This window comes from Chiloscyllium punctatum, chromosome 36 (assembly GCF_047496795.1).
Source record: "Chiloscyllium punctatum isolate Juve2018m chromosome 36, sChiPun1.3, whole genome shotgun sequence".
Lineage (NCBI taxonomy): Eukaryota > Metazoa > Chordata > Chondrichthyes > Orectolobiformes > Hemiscylliidae > Chiloscyllium > Chiloscyllium punctatum.
In genome coordinates this window covers 45,570,365-45,589,721 of record NC_092774.1, presented here as the reverse complement: position 1 = coordinate 45,589,721, position 19,357 = coordinate 45,570,365, and the positions used below count along the sequence as shown (strand labels likewise).

At 48.7% G+C, this 19,357-nt stretch overlaps 1 protein-coding gene across 1 annotated transcript; it reads left to right on the top strand.

Annotated features, from left to right (window-relative positions):
* Window positions 1-238: 238 nt before the first annotated feature.
* On the top strand, window positions 239-18,140 carry LOC140461019 (uncharacterized). Its single transcript, XM_072555807.1, has 4 exons — window positions 239-1,251; window positions 3,576-4,464; window positions 4,793-4,795; window positions 16,735-18,140. Exons 2-4 carry the CDS (start codon window positions 3,686-3,688, stop codon window positions 17,573-17,575), a joined length of 1,623 nt encoding a protein of 540 aa, XP_072411908.1. The 5' UTR covers window positions 239-1,251; window positions 3,576-3,685; the 3' UTR covers window positions 17,576-18,140.
* Window positions 18,141-19,357: the final 1,217 nt, after the last annotated feature.

The following is a 19,357-nucleotide window of genomic DNA, read 5'->3' as shown; positions in this document are numbered from 1 at the left end:
GGAGCGAATGAGCAACTGCATACGTGTGCGTGCAAAGTCAGAGAAGTAGGCAGGGAAACTCCTTGAAGACCCAGAGTGAACCTCAGACACCGTTTATGTAAGTGCAGGGAATGGTCTGGAATTACTGACTTCAACCCCCCCCTCTCCCGGGCTTGGGAATGGGACTGAGGGGGGGGAGAAACCCCGCCATCTTTATGCGGGGCAATGTTCCTCCGAACGCCCCTCTATGAAGGCCACCACGGCGCACGCGCGATCTTCCCCACCCGATCCTGGGCAGCGGCAGCGTGCACACGCCGCCAGCTCCGAGCCGGAGGAATGCCGGCCTCCCGTCGGAGCTGGCGTCCTGGCAATGACCGGGGGGGGTGGGCAATTGGGAAGAAGGGGGGACTGACCGACAGGCGACTCGAAACGAGCCAGGTCCAGGTCCAGGTCCAGGTCCAGGTCCGGCTGAGTGACTGGGCTCTGTCTGTGGCTGGAAATGGGACCGAGCTCGGTGCTGCAGCCCCACGAAAGGGCTGGTGGCCTCGGAAGACTTGGAGCACAAATTTCCACGGGCGCTGACTGAACTGTTGTTTTAATGTCATAAATAGACTTTATTCATGAACTATTTGGGATGATCTGCACAGTTGGTCATGCCATACAAGCGTAAACATTCCATTTCCTTGCACACAGAGGTAGAGTAATCATTCACATATACAGGTCTGTACGTCTACTATCCATATATTTAGCTGAGGCGTCAGCGGAGCCCACTTGGGCCCCCTGGTCTTTGGTGGGCAGACGTTACACGCTGGTCTTTCCCCACTGCGCCTTGGCGGCAGCTGCCCCGAGCTTCCGCGCGTCCCTCAACACGTAGTCCTGGACCTTTGGAGGGTGCCAGTCTGCAACACTCGGTCGGGGTCAACTCCTTCAGCTGGAAGGTCGACAGGTTTCGGACAGACCGAAGAGCGATTTCACCGAGTTGGTGATCCTCCAGGCGCAGTTGACCTTGGTCTCGGTGCGTGTCCCCTGGGGGACAGGCCGTAGAGCACGGAGTCCCACGTCACGGCGCTGCTCGGGACGAACCGCGACAAACACCACTGCATTCCTTTGCGTAGGCACATTCCAGAAGGAGGTGTGTGACAGTCTCGTTCCCCCCCCCATGCAGCCGCTTCGAGGGCAGCGTGCGGTGCGGCAGACAGTCCGGGCCTGCATAAAGGATCTCACAGGCAGAGCCTTCGTTGACTGAACGAGTTCACTCGAAAGAGTCACAGAGTGAGTATGTGAGAGAGGAGTGTACTGAGTCCTTGCACGGTCTCCACAGCCACCCTCATGTTCTATCCCTGTGTTTTTGCATGCGATTTTTCTCAACTGAAATCAATCACTGACCACTTTCACTTTCTTCAAAGGCAGCAAGTTCCAGGGCATTATCGTGCGCTGCCTTCTCATCACATTCCATTCTGTCTCTAAGTCAAAATTTTGATCTGTCCCTAGTTTGTGTACAATCGTCTGGTGGGTAAAGATTGTCTTTCTCAACTTTATTTAAACCTGGCTTCAGTATTGTAACTCAATTAAATCTTCTCTCAATCTCCTTTTCTAAATCAATGTGATAGAACAGGTCCTTCGATCCAACAAGTCCACACCGACCATCCAAAGAGTATTTCACTACCCGAGTACTCTACATTTACACTTGACTAATGCACCTAACCTACCCATCCCTGAACACTATGGGCAATTTAGCACGGCCAATTCACCGACCCAGCATATCTTTGGACTGTGGGTGTAAACCAGAGGACCTGGAAGAAACCCACGCGGACGTGGGGAGAATGTGCAAACATACAGTTGCCCGAGGTTTGAATCGAACCCGGGTCTCTGGCGCTGTGAGGTAGCAGTGCTAACCACTGAGTCACCGTGCCACCCCATTTTGATCATTCTCCTCTCCCCCTTCTTAAAATGTGGTGGTCAGTGGTTGGCGCGATACTTGAATTTTCAACGTAACTGTTTTTGTCTTTGATATCCCATTTGTGAAGCTTGGGATCCAACTTGTTTTGCTGACTAATTAATATATCCTCTGACATTCAAAGAGCTGTATACATAAAAACAGGAATTCCTCTGTCCCTGCACATTCTTTAGAATTGTCCCATTAATTGTATATTGCCTGTCCCAATCTCTTCTGCTAAAATGCATCACTGCGCTATTCGAAGACCAAATGGTGATTTTGGGTTGTGCTTGGTGGCTGATTGGATAGTTAGAAAAGAGCTACTTCCATTGGTGGGGAGCCTAAGGCAAGCAGACACAGTATAAACATAACATCAGATTACAGCACCTTTTCAGATCCTGACGACTCTGTTTGTGCAGAAACCTCTGGACTCCGTGTTGAATCTGAAATGTAAATTGAAATATGATAGAAGGCACGGTTAGTAAGTTTGCAGACGACACCAAAATAGGCGGTATAGTGGACAGAGAAGAAGGTTGATCAGACATGCCAATGGGCTGAGGAGTGGCAGATGGAGATTAAATTAGGTAAATGTGAGGTGCTGCATTTTGGTCAGGCAAACCAGGATATGGCTTATACTGTAAATGGTAGGGCCGTGAGAAGTGTTGCCAAACAAGAGACCAATGGGTACAGGTGCATAGTTCCTTGAAGGCAGGTACGGTAGATTCATTTAAGATACATCAGGACAGATGCATGAGGAGGTGGGGAGCAGAGGGATACAGATGCTTAGGAATTGACCGACAGGTTTAGACAGTACATTTGGATCGGCTCAGGCTTGGAGGGCCGAAGGGCCTGTTCCTGGGCTGTAAATTTTCTTTGTTCTTCGAAAGCGGAGTAGCAGGTAAACAGGATGGTGAAGAAGGCATTTGGCATGCTTGCCTTCATTGGTGAGAATATTGAGTGTAGGAGCTGTGGCTTCCGTTGGTGAGGCCACTTTTGGAATACTGCATATAATTCTGGTCGCCCTTCTATAGGAAGGATGTTATTAAACTTGAGAGGGAGCCATAAGGAGTTCGAAGGATGTTGCTGAGATTGGAGGGTTTGAGTTATAGGAAGAGGCAGAAAAGGCTGGGGCTTTTCTCTCTGGTGCTTTGGACACTGAGGGGTGACCTCATAGGGGTTTATAAAACATGAGGGGCATGGATAGGTTGAACAGCCAAGATCCTTTCCTAGAGCCGGGGGAGTCCAAAACTAGAGGGCATAGGTTTAAGATGAGAGGGGAAAGATTTAAAAAGGACGTGAGGGGTAACTTTTTCATGTGGAAGGTGGTATGTGTATGGAATGAGCTGTCATAGGAAGTGATGGAGACAGGTATAATGACGACATTTAAAAGGCATTTAGAGGGATGTGGGCTAAATGCTGACAAATGGGACTGGGCCAGATTGGAGGTTTGAGTCCTGTATAGGTCCAGACTGGGCAGCAAGTTCTCTATCCTAAAGGACGTTAGAGAACTTGTTTGGTTTCATCCAGCAGGTTTGATGGTTGCATTTTACTAGGCACACCCACAAATGACCAGACTCATTCACCTCAATTTCATATTTTACCTTTGTTTTGTGAACTGTCAATGATATTTCCTTCGTTCTGTTTTCTAATCACTTTTCAGGATTTTGGATGGGAGACTGTTGTAGTTGGGGAAAGTCCATCTAAACATCACTCCAGATTCTGACGGAGATACTCAATTCATCAGGACCTGAATGCCCTCAGACTTTGATTATGGAGGCAAAAGTTAGCGTTCACACTGAGAAACTGTGGAAATGTGGAGACTGTGGGAAGGGATTCAACTACCCATCCCAGCTGGAAATCCATCGGCGCAGTCACACCGGGGAGAGGCCGTTCATCTGTCCTGAGTGTGGAAAGGGATTCACTCGGTCGTCCCACCTTCTGGAACACCAGCGGGTTCACACCGGGGAGAGGCCATTCACTTGCTCTGAGTGTGGGAAGGGATACACTCAGTCATCACACCTGCTGGAACACCAGCGGGTTCACACAGACGAGAGACCTTTTAAGTGCCCAGACTGTGGGAAGTGCTACAAATGTTCTGGAGAATTAATGTCCCATCAGCGTGTTCACTCAGATGAGAGACCGTTCAGGTGCTCGCACTGTGGGTCTGGGTTCAGGCGATCGTCTCAACTTACGGTACACCAGCGCGTCCACACCGGGGAGAGACCGTTCAGCTGCTCAGTGTGTGGAAAAGGATTCGCTCACTCGTCCGATCTGCTGAGACACCAGCGTGTTCACTCCGACGAGAGACCTTTGAAGTGCCCAGACTGTGGGAAGTGCTACAAAAGTTCTCGAGAACTGACGTCCCATCAGCGTGTTCACTCTGACGTGAGACCGTTCAGCTGCTCGCACTGCGGAAGTGGATTCAGGCGAATGTCTGACCTCGCGATACACCACCGTTCTCACACCGGAGAGAAGCCGTTCACATGTTTTGAATGTGGGAAGAGGTTCACCAGGTCAGCTAACCTGATGAAACACCAACGAGTTCACGAGTGACTTCAGTGATTGGGTTTTGCGGCAGGCCACATCCTGTGGCACATACTCCGGATAAAATTCAAATACATCAGCTTTGTATTCAAGACACAGCGTATCAAGCCTTTACTATTTCCACCAGGGGTTAATTCATTTTAATGGGCTCCCCCTTTCCCCTATCTTCTCCATCCTCATCCCCAAAAACAACTGTGATAAGCTCATGGAGTGTATCAGTTTGTTTTGAATGGTAGTCAATCTGTGAGAAACTGTAGGCTCTGTGTGGGCGGCTGTTATATGTAAAAGAGCGAGAGTTGTCTATATGTGTGAGTGAATCTCTGTGTCAGGGAGCACGTATGTGAGACGATGTTGTCAATAAGTGTGGGTGGGTGGCTGTGGGTGACTCTGAGAATGTATGTAAGTCTATGTCTGTGACAGTGTGTGTTTCTCTGAGTGAGTGCGTGGCTGTCTGTGTACATAAGAACAAGTGTATCAGTACTCTCTTTGTATTTGAGTGTGTCGGTCTGCATGGCTGGTTTTGTCTGTGAGAGTGTGTGTGTGTGTGTGTCAGTGTTTGTGTATGTACGTCAGAGTATGTCTGTGTGTGGGTGGCTGTCAGTGTGTGTCAGTCTGTATGTATGGTTGGCTGTCTGCGTGTATAAGTGTGTGTGTGTGTTACACTGTGTCTGGGATCACAGCGGCTGCGGCTTGCTGGCTTCACTCCACAAACAGACAAAATTGCTTCTCTAAAGATCCCTTAGAGTAATTTGGAATGATAATGTTCATAAATTCTTCACCAGAGTGAAACCATAGGCTCACTGTGTGCTGTGTAAAATATGATATCACCCAAACCCCATTTCTCTTGGAACCCATTCTCCTCAATTCCTTGTGTTCATCGTCCTATGGTCCCCAACTTTAATTTCTTTCAATCGGTTTTACTATTAAACAGCAATAGGATTGCTACTACCACAGGAAATAGTTTGTTATCCCCATCTGCATTCAGATGGCACAGTGTCTCAGTGGTCAGCACAAATTCTGCGACCATTCCACCCTTCGGTGACTGTCTGTGTGGAGTTGGCATGTTCTCCCTGTGTCTGTGGGGCTTTCCTCTCACTGCCCAAAGATGCGCAGGTTGGGTTGGTTTGCCTGTAGTGTCCAGAGATGTGTAGGTGAGGCAGAGTAGTCATGAGAAGTGCAGGGTTGAAGATGGGTGGTGGTAGTGGCAGCGGGAGCTCTGGGAGGGATGCTCTTCGGTGGGTCGGTTTGCACTCAATGGGCCGAGTGGCCAGCTTCCACGCTGTCGGGTTCCATGATCTGAGTTCCAAAGTTTACTATGATGAGATAAAAATGAAAACATGTATCATTTGCCACCTTTAACCCTGATTGATTAAACCCCGCTCCCCACACACACTTCAAGACAATGTGATGAGTTTCTCCTTTTCGGTCTGTGTCTTTACGAATGAGGTAAAAGTTAAAAATCACACCACACCAGGTTATCGTCCAACAGGTTTATTTGGAAGGAGAAAATGAGGATTGCAGATGCTGGAGATCAGAGTCGAGAATGGTTGCTGGGACAGCACAGCAAGTCAGGCAGCATCTGAGGAGCTGGAGAATCGATGTTTCAGGCATAAGCCCTTCAACGGGAATGAGGCTTGTGGGCCAAGACTGAGAGATAAATGGGAGAGGGGTGGGGTTGGGAGGAAGGTCACTGAGAAAGCTATAGGTGGATAAAGGGTAGGGAGAAGGTGATAGGTCAGAGGGGGGGCGTGATGGATAGGTCCGGAGGGCTGTGCTGAGTTGGAGGCTTGAGACTGGGATAATGTGGGGGGGAGAGGGGAAATGAAGAAGCTTTTGAAATCCACATTGATCCTGTGTGGTTACAGAGTCCCAAGGCGGAATATGAGGCGTTCTTCCTCCAGGCGGCGGGTGGGTAATGGTTTGGAAGTGGAGGAGGCCCAGGACCTGCATGTCCTTGATGGAGTGGGAGGGGGAAGTTGAAGTGTTCAGCCACAGGGCGGTGGGGTTGGTGGGTGTGGGTGTCCCAGAGATGTTCTCTGAATCAATCCGCAAGAAGGTGTCCTGACTCCTCGATGTATAGGAGACCACACCGCGTGCAACGGATATGGTCAATGACATTGGTAGATTTTTGACGGATGTGGAAGGACCCCTTTGGGGCCTTGGGCAGAGGTGAGGGGAGTGGTGTGGTGGAAGTGGTGGAGGATGATGCGCTGTGTGTGAAGTTTGGCGGGGTGGAAGGTGAGGACCGGAGGGTTCTGTCTTTGTTGTGTTGGGAGGGGTGGGTTCAAGGGGGGGGGTTTGGTGCGTGAAGTGAAGGAGATATGCTGGAGGGCATTGTCAACCACGTGGGAAGGGAAGTGGCGAACATGGAAGAAAGAGACCATCTGGGACTTTCTGAAGTGGAATTGGTCATCCTGAGAACAGATGCGATGGAGGTGGAGAAATTGGGAATAAGGAATGGTGTTTTTACAGGAGCGCGGGTGAGAGGAGGTGTAGTCTCGGTAGCTGTGGGAGTCAGTGGGCTTGTAGTGGATGTCTGTGGTTAGTCGGTCGCTGGAGACAGTGATGGAGAGGTCCAGGAAGGGGAGGGAGGTGTCCGAGATGATCCAGGTGAATTTGAGGTCAGTGTGGAAGGTTTTGGTAAAGCTGATAACTGTTCAACCTCCTCGTGGGAGCACGAGGCGGCACCGATACAGTCATCGATTTGGTGAAGGAACAGGTGGGGGCGGTGCCGGTGTAACTGCGGAAGATGGACTGTTCCACATATCCAATAAACAGGAAGGCATAGCTGGGTCCCATGCAGATGCCCATGGCTACCCCTTTGGCTTGGAGGAAGTGGGAGGATTGGAAGGAGAAGTTATTGAGGGTGAGGACCAGTTCAGCCAGGCAGATGAGGGTGTCGGTGGAAGGGTACTGGTTGGGACGGCGTGAGAGGAAGAAACGAAGGGCTTGGAGGGTTTCGTCATGGTAAATCGATGTGCACAGGGATTGGATAAGTCTCCGGGACCTGATGGCCTGCATCCCAGGGTACTGAAGGAGGTGGCTCGGGAAATCGTGAATGCGCTGGTGATTATTTTCCAGAGTTCAATAGAATCGGGGTTGGTTCCTGAGGATTGGAGGGCGGCTAATGTTGTGCCACTTTTTAAGAAGGGTGGGCAGGAGAAAGCAGGAAATCATAGATCAGTTAGTCTGACCTCAGTGGTGGGAAAGATGCTGGAGTCTATTATAAAGGATGAAATTACGGCACATCTGGATAATAGTAACAGGATAGGACAGAGTCAGCATGGATTTATGAAGGGGAAATCATGCTTGACTAATCTTCTTGAATTTTTTGAGGATGTAACTCGGACGATGGACGAGGGGGATCCAGTGGATGTACTGTACCTGGACTTTCAGAAAGCTTTTGATAAAGTCCCACACAAGAGGTTAGTGAGTAAAATTAGGGCGCACGGGATTGGGGGCAAAGTACTAGATTGGATAGAGAATTGGTTGGCTAATAGGAAACAAAGGGTAGTGATTAACGGCTCCATTTCGAAATGGCAGGCAGTGACCAGTGGGGTACCGCAGGGATCCGTGGTGGGACCGCAGCTTTTTACAATATATGTAAATGACATAGAAGATGGTATCAGCAATAACATTAGCAAATTTGCTGATGACACAAAGCTAGGTGGTAGGGTGAAATGTAATGAGGATGTTAGGGGATTACAGGGTGACCTGGACAAGTTAGGTGAGTGGGCAGATGCATGGCAGATGCAGTTTAATGTGGATAAATGTCTGGTTATCCACTTTGGTGGCAAGAACAGGAAGGCAGATTACTACCTCAATGGTATCAAATTAGGTAAAGGGGCTGTTCAGAGAGATCTGGGTGTTCTTGTCCACCAGTCAATGAAGGCAAGCATGCAGGTACAGCAGGTCATGAAGAAGGCTAATAGCATGCTGGCCTTCATAACAAGAGGGATTGAGTATAGAAGCAAAGAGGTGCTTCTGCAGCTGTACAGGGCCCTGGTGAGACCACACCTGGAGTACTGTGTACAGTTCTGGTCTCCAAATTTGAGGAAAGACATTCTGGCTATTGAGGGAGTGCAGCGTAGGTTCACGAGGTCAATTCCTGGAATGGCAGGATTGCCTTACACGGAAAGACTGAAGCGACTGGGCTTGTATACCCTTGAGTTTAGAAGACTGAGAGGGGATCTGATTGAAACGTATAGGCTTATGAAAGGACTGGACACTCTGGCAGGAGGGAACATATTTCCGTTGATGGGGGAGTGCCGAACCAGAGGACACAACTTAAAAATACGGGGTAGACCATTTAGGACAGAGATGAGGAGAAACTACTTCACCCAGAGAGTGGTGGCTGTGTGGAATGCTCTGCCCCAGAGGGCAGTGGAGGCCCAGTCTCTGGATTCTTTTAAGAAAGAATTGGATAGAGCTCTTAAAGATAGTGGAGTCAAGGGTTATGGAGATAAGGCTGGAACAGGATACTGATTAGGAATGATCAGCCATAATCATATTGAATGGCGGTGCAGGCTCGAAGGGCAGAATGGCTTACTCCTGCATCTATTGTCTATTGTCTATTGGATGCCTGTGGTGAAGACAAGTCATTGGGGGCCGAGGAAACGAAAATCTTGGAGATGGTGAAGGTCGTGGATGGTGTCTTGGAGGAGGGTGAAGGGCTTTTATTTGGAAGCTCTAGCTTTTGGAGTACTGCTCTTCATCAGGTGGTTGTGGAACATGACCATATATGACACAGAGTGTATAGTGAAAGGGGTACAGTGTCATTGAGTTGTAATGATATATCAGTTAGAAAAAAATCACACACCACAAGATTTATGAATGAGGGCAGGAATCTCCCTGGCTGGTGTGCGCTCCGCCCCTCACCAATCCCATTGGTTGGAGGACCAATGCCCCGCCTCCATTTCTTTCTATTGGTCCGCAGTCCCCGTCAATCAGTAGGGCACGGCGACAGTGGAGCACGCGCAGTGCCCAGCAGAAGACCCGGTCCTGCCCGGCGCATGCGCATTTGCCATCCTCCTTCGGGTCGTCGATGGTCACGGTCTTGTCTGTCCGAGCCACGAACAGTGAGGATCGGGCGGATGGGTGAAACCGATGGACCGGGCAGTGGGTCGGTGGAGAGGCTTCAAAAACGTCTCGTGTCGGCCGGAAACCGCGGGGGGAAAAACTCTTCCGCTGGCACCGGAAAGGGCGAGGATTGCAGGCCTCCTCCCGGCGATTTGGGCCCTGTTTGGGACGGTCGCCATCTTTGTTGGGGGCAGTGGGCGGCAGCAAGCATGCGCGAAGCGGATGGGGGGGCAACTATTGGAATGAGTGGGCGGGGCTTGCTGCCCATTGTTCAGAATGGGTCCAACCTGTCCATCAAGCTGCATTCACCTTTCACACCCAACATCTCACTGAGGAGGCAAAGCAGGGAAGCAAAGATGGCAATTCGTGCTGTCCATACCCTGTCCTCTCATGGGACGTCCTGTGCCCGAAGATTCGTGGTTCTGTCCAGTCACAGGGCAGAAACTCACAACCCAGAGTCAACAGCATCCTCAAATCGAGGGACTGCTGGCCAAGACGAGGGGCGGTGCACCACAGGGCACATGCACGTTCATTTCTAGGCGAGGAGATCAGAGAGTTGTGAACTTGTATCCTTCACTGATGACAGTCGTACAGCACAGAAACAGACCCTTTGGCCCAACCAGTCCATGCCAACCATAATCCCAAACTAAACTGGTTCCACCTGCCCGCGCTTGGCCCATATCCCTACAAACATTTCTTATTCATGTACTTATCTAAATAGCTTTTAAACATGGTACCAGAACCTGCATCCACTACTTCCTCTGGAAGTTCATTCCACTCATGAACCACTCTCTTTGGGGGAAAGAAAATTGCACCCTGTCCCTTTTTAAAATCTTTCTCCTCTCACCTTAAAAATATGCCCCCCTAGTCTTGAAATTAATAATATCCTTCCAAAACAGGGCAATCAGAATTGGACATTACTCCAGAATGTGCTGTAGGACCTCAATTGATTTTGGAAACTTTGATTCATTTTGTAAACTTCTTTTCCAGAATATTAAAAGAAGATTTGAAGAAGGAAACTCAAACCAAACATCACATCAAAAACGTGGCAGGATTATTCAGGCTTTGAGTGTAAGTGTCTATTTCCTGGTCATTACAAATTGCTGCATAAAATTTATCACTTACATCTTCCACCTTCCATAAGTAAATCTCACCCAAAGTCATAAATCTCTGTCTGAAATTCTTTTCATAATTAGGCAATGAGAAAAATACTTTTCTCGATCTTTCTTACCACTATCAAAATCTCTAGCTTCTATTAAATCTCCCCTCAATGTCCTTTGCCGCAAGAATTATCTTAGTTTCTGCAAACCCATGATTCCCTCATGCTTATCCACAATCTAATCTAATCTTTATAGCTTAGACTGTCCAGCTCAGTTAGCATCTTGGTATATTAGTCATCGAGTCATAGAGATGTACAGCATGGAAACAGACCCTTCGGTCCAACCCGTCCATACCGACCAGATATCCCAACCCAATCTAGTCCAACCTGCCAGCACCTGGCCCATATTCCTCCAAACCCTTCCTATTCATATACCCATCCAAATGCCTCTTAAACGTTGCAATTGTACCAGCCTCCACCATTTCCACTGGCAGCTCATTCCATACACGCACCACCCTCTGCGTGAAAAAGTTGCCCCTTAGGTCTCTTTTATATCTTTCCCCTCTCACCCTAAACCTATGCCTTCTAGTTCTGGACTCCCCGACCCCAGGGAAAAGACTTTGTCTATTTATCCCATCCATGCCCCTCATAATTTTGTAAACCTCCATAAGGTCACCCCTTAGCCTCCAACGCTCCAGCAGCTGAAGGGAATAGTGTTCTCTTATCTATCTTATAGAAAATCGTCATAAAAATGTGCGCCTTTGTCAAATATCACCTCAGCCTCTTTCTTCAGAGGAAGCAACCTGACTTTTATGAACTCAACACTGCAATGAGAATCCTTCACCACCAAACTTTCTTGTTAATCTCTTCTGCCACCGATCAGGGACCCTCCCATCCTTCATGTCTGGATTGCACAGACTGAGATACTCTGTGTTCCTGTGTGAGATGTTATCACGTACTGACACAGCGACATCGCCTGCTCCCTGGGATTTCCTCGACTGTGAGATATTTTTTTTTTCTGACTCCATGCTTCTGAAAACTTTCAAGCTACAGAACTCCAGCAGGAGATTTTAACATTGAAAACTGTGATTGTTTCAGAGTGAACTTTTCTTGACCATTCATTCCCAATTTTGACCGTTTTGTCCTGTCCTTTCTTACCTGTAAGGTGCTGTAATCTGATGCTATGTAGCATCCTTGAACACGGGTGAAGTCCTGGAGGACTGGAGAATTGCTAATATTGTCCCCTTGTTTAAGGGTAGCTGGGATAATCCAGGTAATTATAGACCAGTGAGTCTGACGTCACTGGTATGGAAGCTGCTGGAGAAGATACTGAGGGATAGGATCTATTTACATTTCGGCTTATTAGTGATAGGTAGCATGGTTTGGTGCAGGGAAGATCATGTCTTACCAACTTAATAGAATTCTTTTGAGGAAGTGACGAAGTTGATTGATGAGGGAAGGGCTGTAGATGTCACACACATGGACTTCAATAAGGCATTTGATAAAGTTCCCCATGATAGTTTGATGGAGAAAGGGAAGTTGCAAGGGGTCCAGGGTGTACTAGCTCGATGGATAGAGAACTGGCTGGGCAGCACAAGACAGAGAGTAATAGTGGAAGGGAGTTACTCAAAATGGAGAACTGTAACCAGTGGTGCTCCACAGGAATCTGTGCTGGGAGCACCATTGTTTGTGATATCCGTAAATGATCTGGAGGAAGGTATAGGTGGTCTGATTAGCAATTTTGCAGATGACACTAAGATTGGTGGAGTAGCAGATAGTGAAGGGGACTGTCAGAGAATGCAGCAGAATATTGATAGACTGGAGAGTTGGGCGGAGAAATGGAGTTCAACCCCAGCAAATGCGAGGTGATGCATTTTGGCAGACCCAGTTCAAGAGCGAACTATACTGTAATTGGAAAAGCCCTGGGGAAAATTTATGTACAGAGAGATCTGGGTCGATTGTACTCTGAAGGTGGCAACGCAGTTCGATTGAGTGGTCAAGAAGGCATGCTTTCCTTATTCGGACGAGGTATTGAGTACAAGGGTCGGCAGGTCATGTTACAGTCGCATAGGACTTTGGTTCGGCCACGTTTGGAATACCACATACAGTTCTGGTCGCCACATTCCCAAAAGGATGTGGACGCTTTTGAGAGGGTGCAGAGGAGGTTCACCAGGATGTAGTCTGGTATGGAGGGTGCGAGCTATGAAGAGAGGTTAAGTAGTTTAAGATTATTTTCATTCGAAAGACGGAAGTTGAGTGGAGACCTGATTGAGGTCTACAACATCGTGAGAGATATAGACAGGGCGGATAGCAAGAAGCTTTTTCCCAGACTGCAGGACCCAATTACTAGGGGGGTCACGAGTTCAAGGTGAGAGGGAAAATGTTTAAGGGAGCTCTTTACACACAGGGTGGTGGGTACCTGGAACACGTTGCCAGCGGAGGTGGTAATGGCGGGGACGATAGAGTCATTTAAGATGAGTCTCGACAAATACATGAATGGGCAGGGAGCAGAGGGATACAGACAGGTTGAGATAGAGGAGCTGGATTGGTGCAGGCTCGGAGGGCCAAAGGACCTGTTCCTGTGCTGTAACTTCCTTTGTTCTTTGTTCTTAAATGTTCCATAGCTCTGGGGCTGTCATTGGCTCCTTTACCATGGATCTGAGTTGACATCCACACATTGCACTGTTTCACCTCTGCCTTCCCTGATCATCCCTCTGCTATTTACTAACTTCATCTGTCGCTAATGACAGTATTCTTTAGCAAGGTTGTGTATGTGTTTGGTATGCTTTTCTTTATTGGTCAGACTATTGAGTACAGGAGTTGAGAGGGCATGTTGCGGCTGTACAGGACACACCTGCCAGCACCCGGCCCATATCCCTCCAAACCCTTCCTATTCAAATACCCATCCAAATGCCTCTTAAATGTTACAATTGTACCAGCCTCCACCACATCCTCTGGCAGCTCATTCCATACATGTACCACCCTCTGTGTGAAAAAGTTGCCCCTTAGGTCTCTTTTATATCTTTCCCCTCTCACCCTAAACCAATGCCCTCAGGATCTGGACTCCCCGACCCCAGGGAAAAGACTTTGTCTATTTACCCTATCCATGCCCCTCATAAATTTGTAAACCTCTATAAGGTCTCCCCTCAGCCTCCGACACTCCAGGGAAAACAGCCCCAGCCTGTTCAGCCTCTCCCTGTAGCTCAGATCCTCCAACCCTGGCAACATCCTTGTAAATCTTTTCTGAACCCTATCAAGTTTCACAACATCTTTCTGATAGGAAGGAGACCAGAAGTGCATGCAATATTCCAACAGTGGCCTAACCAATGTCCTGTACAGCTGCAACATGACCTCCCAACTCCTGTACTCAATACTCTGACCAATAAAGGAAAGCATACCAAACGCCTTCTTCACTATCCTATCTACCTATGACTCCACTTTCAAGGAACTATGAATCTGCACTCCAAGGTCTCTGTTCAGCAACACTCCCGAGGAGCTTATCATTAAGTGTATAAATCCTGCTAAGATTTGCTTTCCCAAAATGTAGCACCCCGCATTTATCTGAATTAAACTCCATCTGCTACTTCTTAGCCCATTGGCCCATCTGGTCCAGATCCTGTTGTAATCTGAGGTAACCCTCTTCGATGTTCACTACACCTCCAATTTTGGTGTCATCTGCAAACTTACTAACTGTACCTCTTATGCTTGCATCCAAATCATATATATATAAATGACAAAAAGTAGAGGGCCCAGCACCGATCCTTGTGGCACTTCACTGGTCACAGGCCTCCAGTCTGAAAAACAACCCTCCACCACCACCCTCTGTCTTCTACCTTTGAGCCAGTTCTGTATCCAAGTGGCTAGTTCTCCCTGTATTCCATGAGACCTAACTTTGCTAATCAGTCTCCCATGGGAAACCTTGTCAAACACCTTAGTGAAGTCCATATAGGTCACATCTACTGCTCTGCCCTCTTCAATCTTCTTTGTTACTTCTTCAAAAAACCCAATCAAGTTTGTGAGACATGATTTCCCACGCACAAAGCCATGTTGACTATCCCGAATCAGTCTGTGCCTTTTCAAATACATGTACATCCTGTCCCTCAGGATTCCCTCCAACAACTTGCCCACCACCAAGGTCAGGCTCACTGGTCTATAGTTCCCTGGCTTGTCTTTACCACCCTTCTTAAACAGTGGCACCACGTTTGCCAACCTCCAGTCTTCCGGCACCTCTTTGTGACTATCGATGATACAAATATCTCAGCAAGGTGCCGAGCAATCACTTCTCTAGCTTCCCACAGAGTTCTTGGGTACCCCTGATCAGGTCCTGGGGATTTATCCACCTTTAACTGTTTCAAGACATCCAGCACTTCCTCCTCTGTAATCTGGACATTTTGCAAGATGTCACCATCTATTTCCTCACTGTCTATATCTTCCATATCCTTTTCCACAGTAAACACTGATACGAAATGAATATTTTGCATCTCCCCCATTTTCTGTGGCTCCACACAAAGGCCGCCTTGCTGATCTTTGAGGGGCCCTATTCTCTCCCTAGTTACCCTTTTGTCCTTAATATATTTGTAAAACCCCTTTGGAGTCTCCTTAATTCTATTTGCCAACGCTATCCCATGTCCGCGTTTTGCCCTCCTGATTTCCCTCTTAAGTATACTCCTACTTTCTTTATACTCTTCTAAGGATTCCCTCGATCTATCCTGTCTATACCTGACATTTGCTTCCTTCTTTTTCTTAACCAAACCCTCAATTTCTTTAGTCATCTAGCATTCCCTACACCTACCAGCCTTCCCTTTCACCCTGACAGGAATATACTTTCTCTGGATTCTTGTGATCTCATTTCTGAAGGCTTCCCATTTTCCAGCCGTCCCTTTACCTGCGAACATCTGCCTCCAATCAGCTTTCGAAAGTTCTTGCCTAATACTGTAAAAATTGGCTTTTCTCCAATTTAGAACTTCAACTTTTAGATCTGATCAATCCTTTTCCATCACGATTTTAAAACGAATAGAATTATGGTCGCTGGCCCCAACGTGCTCCCCCACTGACACCTCAGTCACCTGCCCTGCCTTATTTCCCAAGAGTAGGTCAAGTTTTGCACCTTCTCTAGTTGGTACATACACATACTGAATCAGAAAATTGTCTTGTACACACTTAAGAAATTCCTCTCCATCTAAACCTTTAACACTATGGCAGTCCCAGTCGATGTTTGGAAAATTAAAATCCCCTGCCATAACTTACAGATAGCTGAGATCTCCTTACAAATTTGTTTCTCAATTTCCCTCTGACTATTAGGGGGTCTATAATACGATCCCAATAAGGTGATCATCCCTTTCTTATTTCTCAGTACCACCCAAATAACTTCCCTGGATGTATTTCCGGGAATATCGTCCTCAGCACAACTGTAAAGGTATCCCTTTTTTAAAATCACATTCTTAAGCAACTGGAATGTTCCAAGCCCTGTCAGATGCATGTTAGAAAGCAAAATTTCCACAAGAGATCAGATTGGGTCAGGTGAGGGGGGGGCGGGTTTGGGAGATTCTGTCAAAGTTCTGGTTGAGTTGAAGGCACATAAAACCCATCTCCTTTATGCTCGGCATCTCCTTCAACTTGTTTTGTCTATCCACTTTCCCTGTCACTTCGTCTGCCTATGTCCACCACTACCACCACCACCCCTGCGTCCCTTCCCTCTCGGCCTCTCTACTCTCAGAGGCCAGATTCTAATAGCGTGGTGGCAGGTTCCTTACTCTGAAGGACATTGCTGAACCATTCGGGGCTTTACAACAACCCAGCCGCTTTCAGAGTCGGCGCCGGTCAGTTCCATTTCACAAACGGGGGTATTTATATTGTCTGACTCCCTTTTTCCTGCTTTGAATCAATTTCACAGGGGATTGAAAGAGGGGGATTTGCAGCCGGGAAGCGAAGCCAAACGTCTCGGCAGGATCTGGCGCAGCCTGGAGTGTCGTCGGGCTTTGAACATGGAAGGCAAAAGCGAAGCTCGCGGTAGGACGAAACCGTACGTGTGTCCCGTGTGCGGACGGGATTTCGACCAGTCAACCAGTCTGTCCGGCCATGAATGTAGTCGTGACAGGGAGAAACCGTGGACGTGTGGGGACTGCGGGAAGGGATTCATTTCCCCGTCGCGGCTGGAGACCCATCGTCGCATTCACACCGGGGAGAGGCCGTTCGCCTGCACCGAATGTGGGAAGGGATTCACTCAGTTGTCCAACCTGCTGCGACACCGGCGGGTTCACACTGACGAGCGACCGTTTCGATGCCCGGACTGCGGGAAGAGCTACAAAAGCTCGGGGGAACTGATATGCCACCAACGCGTTCACACCGACGAGCGGCCGTTCAAGTGCTCTCACTGCGGCGCTGGGTTCAGGTGGTCCTCTCAACTCATCGAGCACCAGCGGGTTCACACCGGGGAGAGGCCCTTCACCTGCTCCGAGTGCGGGAAAGGATTCACCCACTTATCCAACCTCCAGACCCACCAGCGCATCCACGTCGGCGAGAAGCCGTTCGCTTGCTCTGACTGCGGGAAGGGATTCACTCAACTCTCCCACCTCCTCACCCACCAGCGGGTCCACACCGGGGAGAGGCCGTTCACCTGCTCCGAGTGCGGGAAGGGCTTCACTGCGTCCTCCATCCTGATGGCGCACCAGCGGGTGCACACCAATGAGACTCCCTTCAGGTGCTCGCAGTGCGGGACTGGATTCAAACACTCGTCGAACCTCACCGTACACCAGCGGGTTCACAGCGGGGAGAGGCCGTTCACCTGCTCCAAGTGCGGGAAGGGCTTCACTCAGTCCTCCCACCTGCTGACACACCAGCGGGTTCACACCGGGGAGAGACCGTTCACCTGCTCCACGTGCGGGAAGGGCTTCACTTGTTCATCCCACTTGCTGAGGCACCAACGGGTTCACGAGTAACTGCCGTGATCGGACGGTGTTAATTCAGACACTGGAGGGGTTTAATATTGATAAGGAAGGGCTGTTGGATCTGTTGCCTGCCCTTAAACTTAATAAGGCACTGGGACTGGATGGGATATATCCAGGGACGGTAACAGTAAGTAAGGGTTGAAATTGGAGTCGCTCTAGCCATCGGTTTTCATACCTCCTCACACTAGAGGACTGAAGGCGGCCCGGTGGCTCAGTGGTTAGCACTGCCGCCTCACAGCACCAGGGACCCGGGTTCGATTCCAGCCTCGGGCGACTGTCTGTGTGGAGTTTGCACATTCTCCCCGCGTCTGTGTGGGTTTTCTGCGGATGCTCCAGTTTCCTCCCACAGTCTAAAGATGTGCAGGTTAGGGTGGATTGGCCGTGCTAAATTGCCCACAGTGTTAGGTGCATTCGTGAGAGGGAAATGGGTCGGTGTGGACTGGTTGGGCCGAAGGGCCTGTTTCCACACTGTAGGGAATCTAATGTTTTTTAAAAAAAAGCCTGCAATTTCTTTGTTTGTCCAAAAATGAATGTAAAGGTAAACCCCGCAGCGACAGACCGATCGGGTTGAGTTTGTTGCTTGGGAAACTTGGAGAAGCACACATTTGGGATAAGGGAGAGTTAGCATCAATTTCTTAAGGCAAAATCATGTTCAATGAACTTGCTGGAGTCTTTTTGAAGAGGTAACAGTCTGTGATTGAAGAGGGCAAGGCTATCGATGTGGTGTGCATGGGTTAACAGGAACAGTAACAACATGGAGGCAGGACTAGCCGAGTGGGAGGAACCTGACCGTCCTGTTTCATGGGTGTTTTTCAAGCCAGAGGAATGTTTGAGGTTGAGTTCTCCAAGGGTCAAGTATTGAGGCAGTTGCTTTGTCATATTGTTGTGAACTGACGGCGGCACGGTGGTTAGCACTGCTGCCTCACAGCGCCAGGGACCCGGGTTCGATTCCCGCCTCAGGCGACTGACTGACTGTGTGGAGTTTGCACGTTCTCCCCCCGTGTCTGCGTGGGTTTCCTCCGGGTGCTCCGGTTTCCTCCCACAGTCCAAAGATGTGCAGGTCAGGGTGAATTGGCCAGGCTAAATTGCCCGTAGTGTTAGGTAGGGGTATGGGTGGGTTGCGCTTCGGCGGGGCGGTGTGGACTTGTTGGGCCGAAGGGCCTGTTTCCACACTGTAATTAATCTAATCTAATGATTTTTAAAAAATAAAATCTTAATGTATTAAACAGCCCAACAATCACTCAATATAAATACAAAGGTAACTGCTATGATCATGTGACTAGACATAGCGGTAAACTTCCAAAGAGGCTGTACAGGACATTAGATAGGTCTCTATTGGAATATTGCGTGCAATTCTGGTCCCCTTCCTATCGGAAAGATATTGTGAAACCTGAAAGGGTTCAGAAAATATTTACAAGGATGTTGCCAGGGTTGGAGGATCTGAGCTACAGGGAGAGGCTGAACAGGCTGGGGCTGTTTTCCCTGGAGCGTCGGAGGCTGAGGGGTGACCTTGTAGAGGTGTATAAAATCATGAGGGGCATGAATAGAATTATTAGACAAAGTCTTCTCCCTGGGGTTGGGGAGTCCAGAACGAGACAGCATAGGTTTAGGGTGAGAGGGGAAAGATATAAAAGAGACCTAAGGGGCAACTTTTTCACACAGAGGGTGGTACGTGTATGGAATGAGCTGCCAGAGGATGTGGTGGAGGCTGGTACAATTGCAACATTTAAGAGGCATCTGGATGGGTATATGAATAGGAAGGGTTTGGAGGGA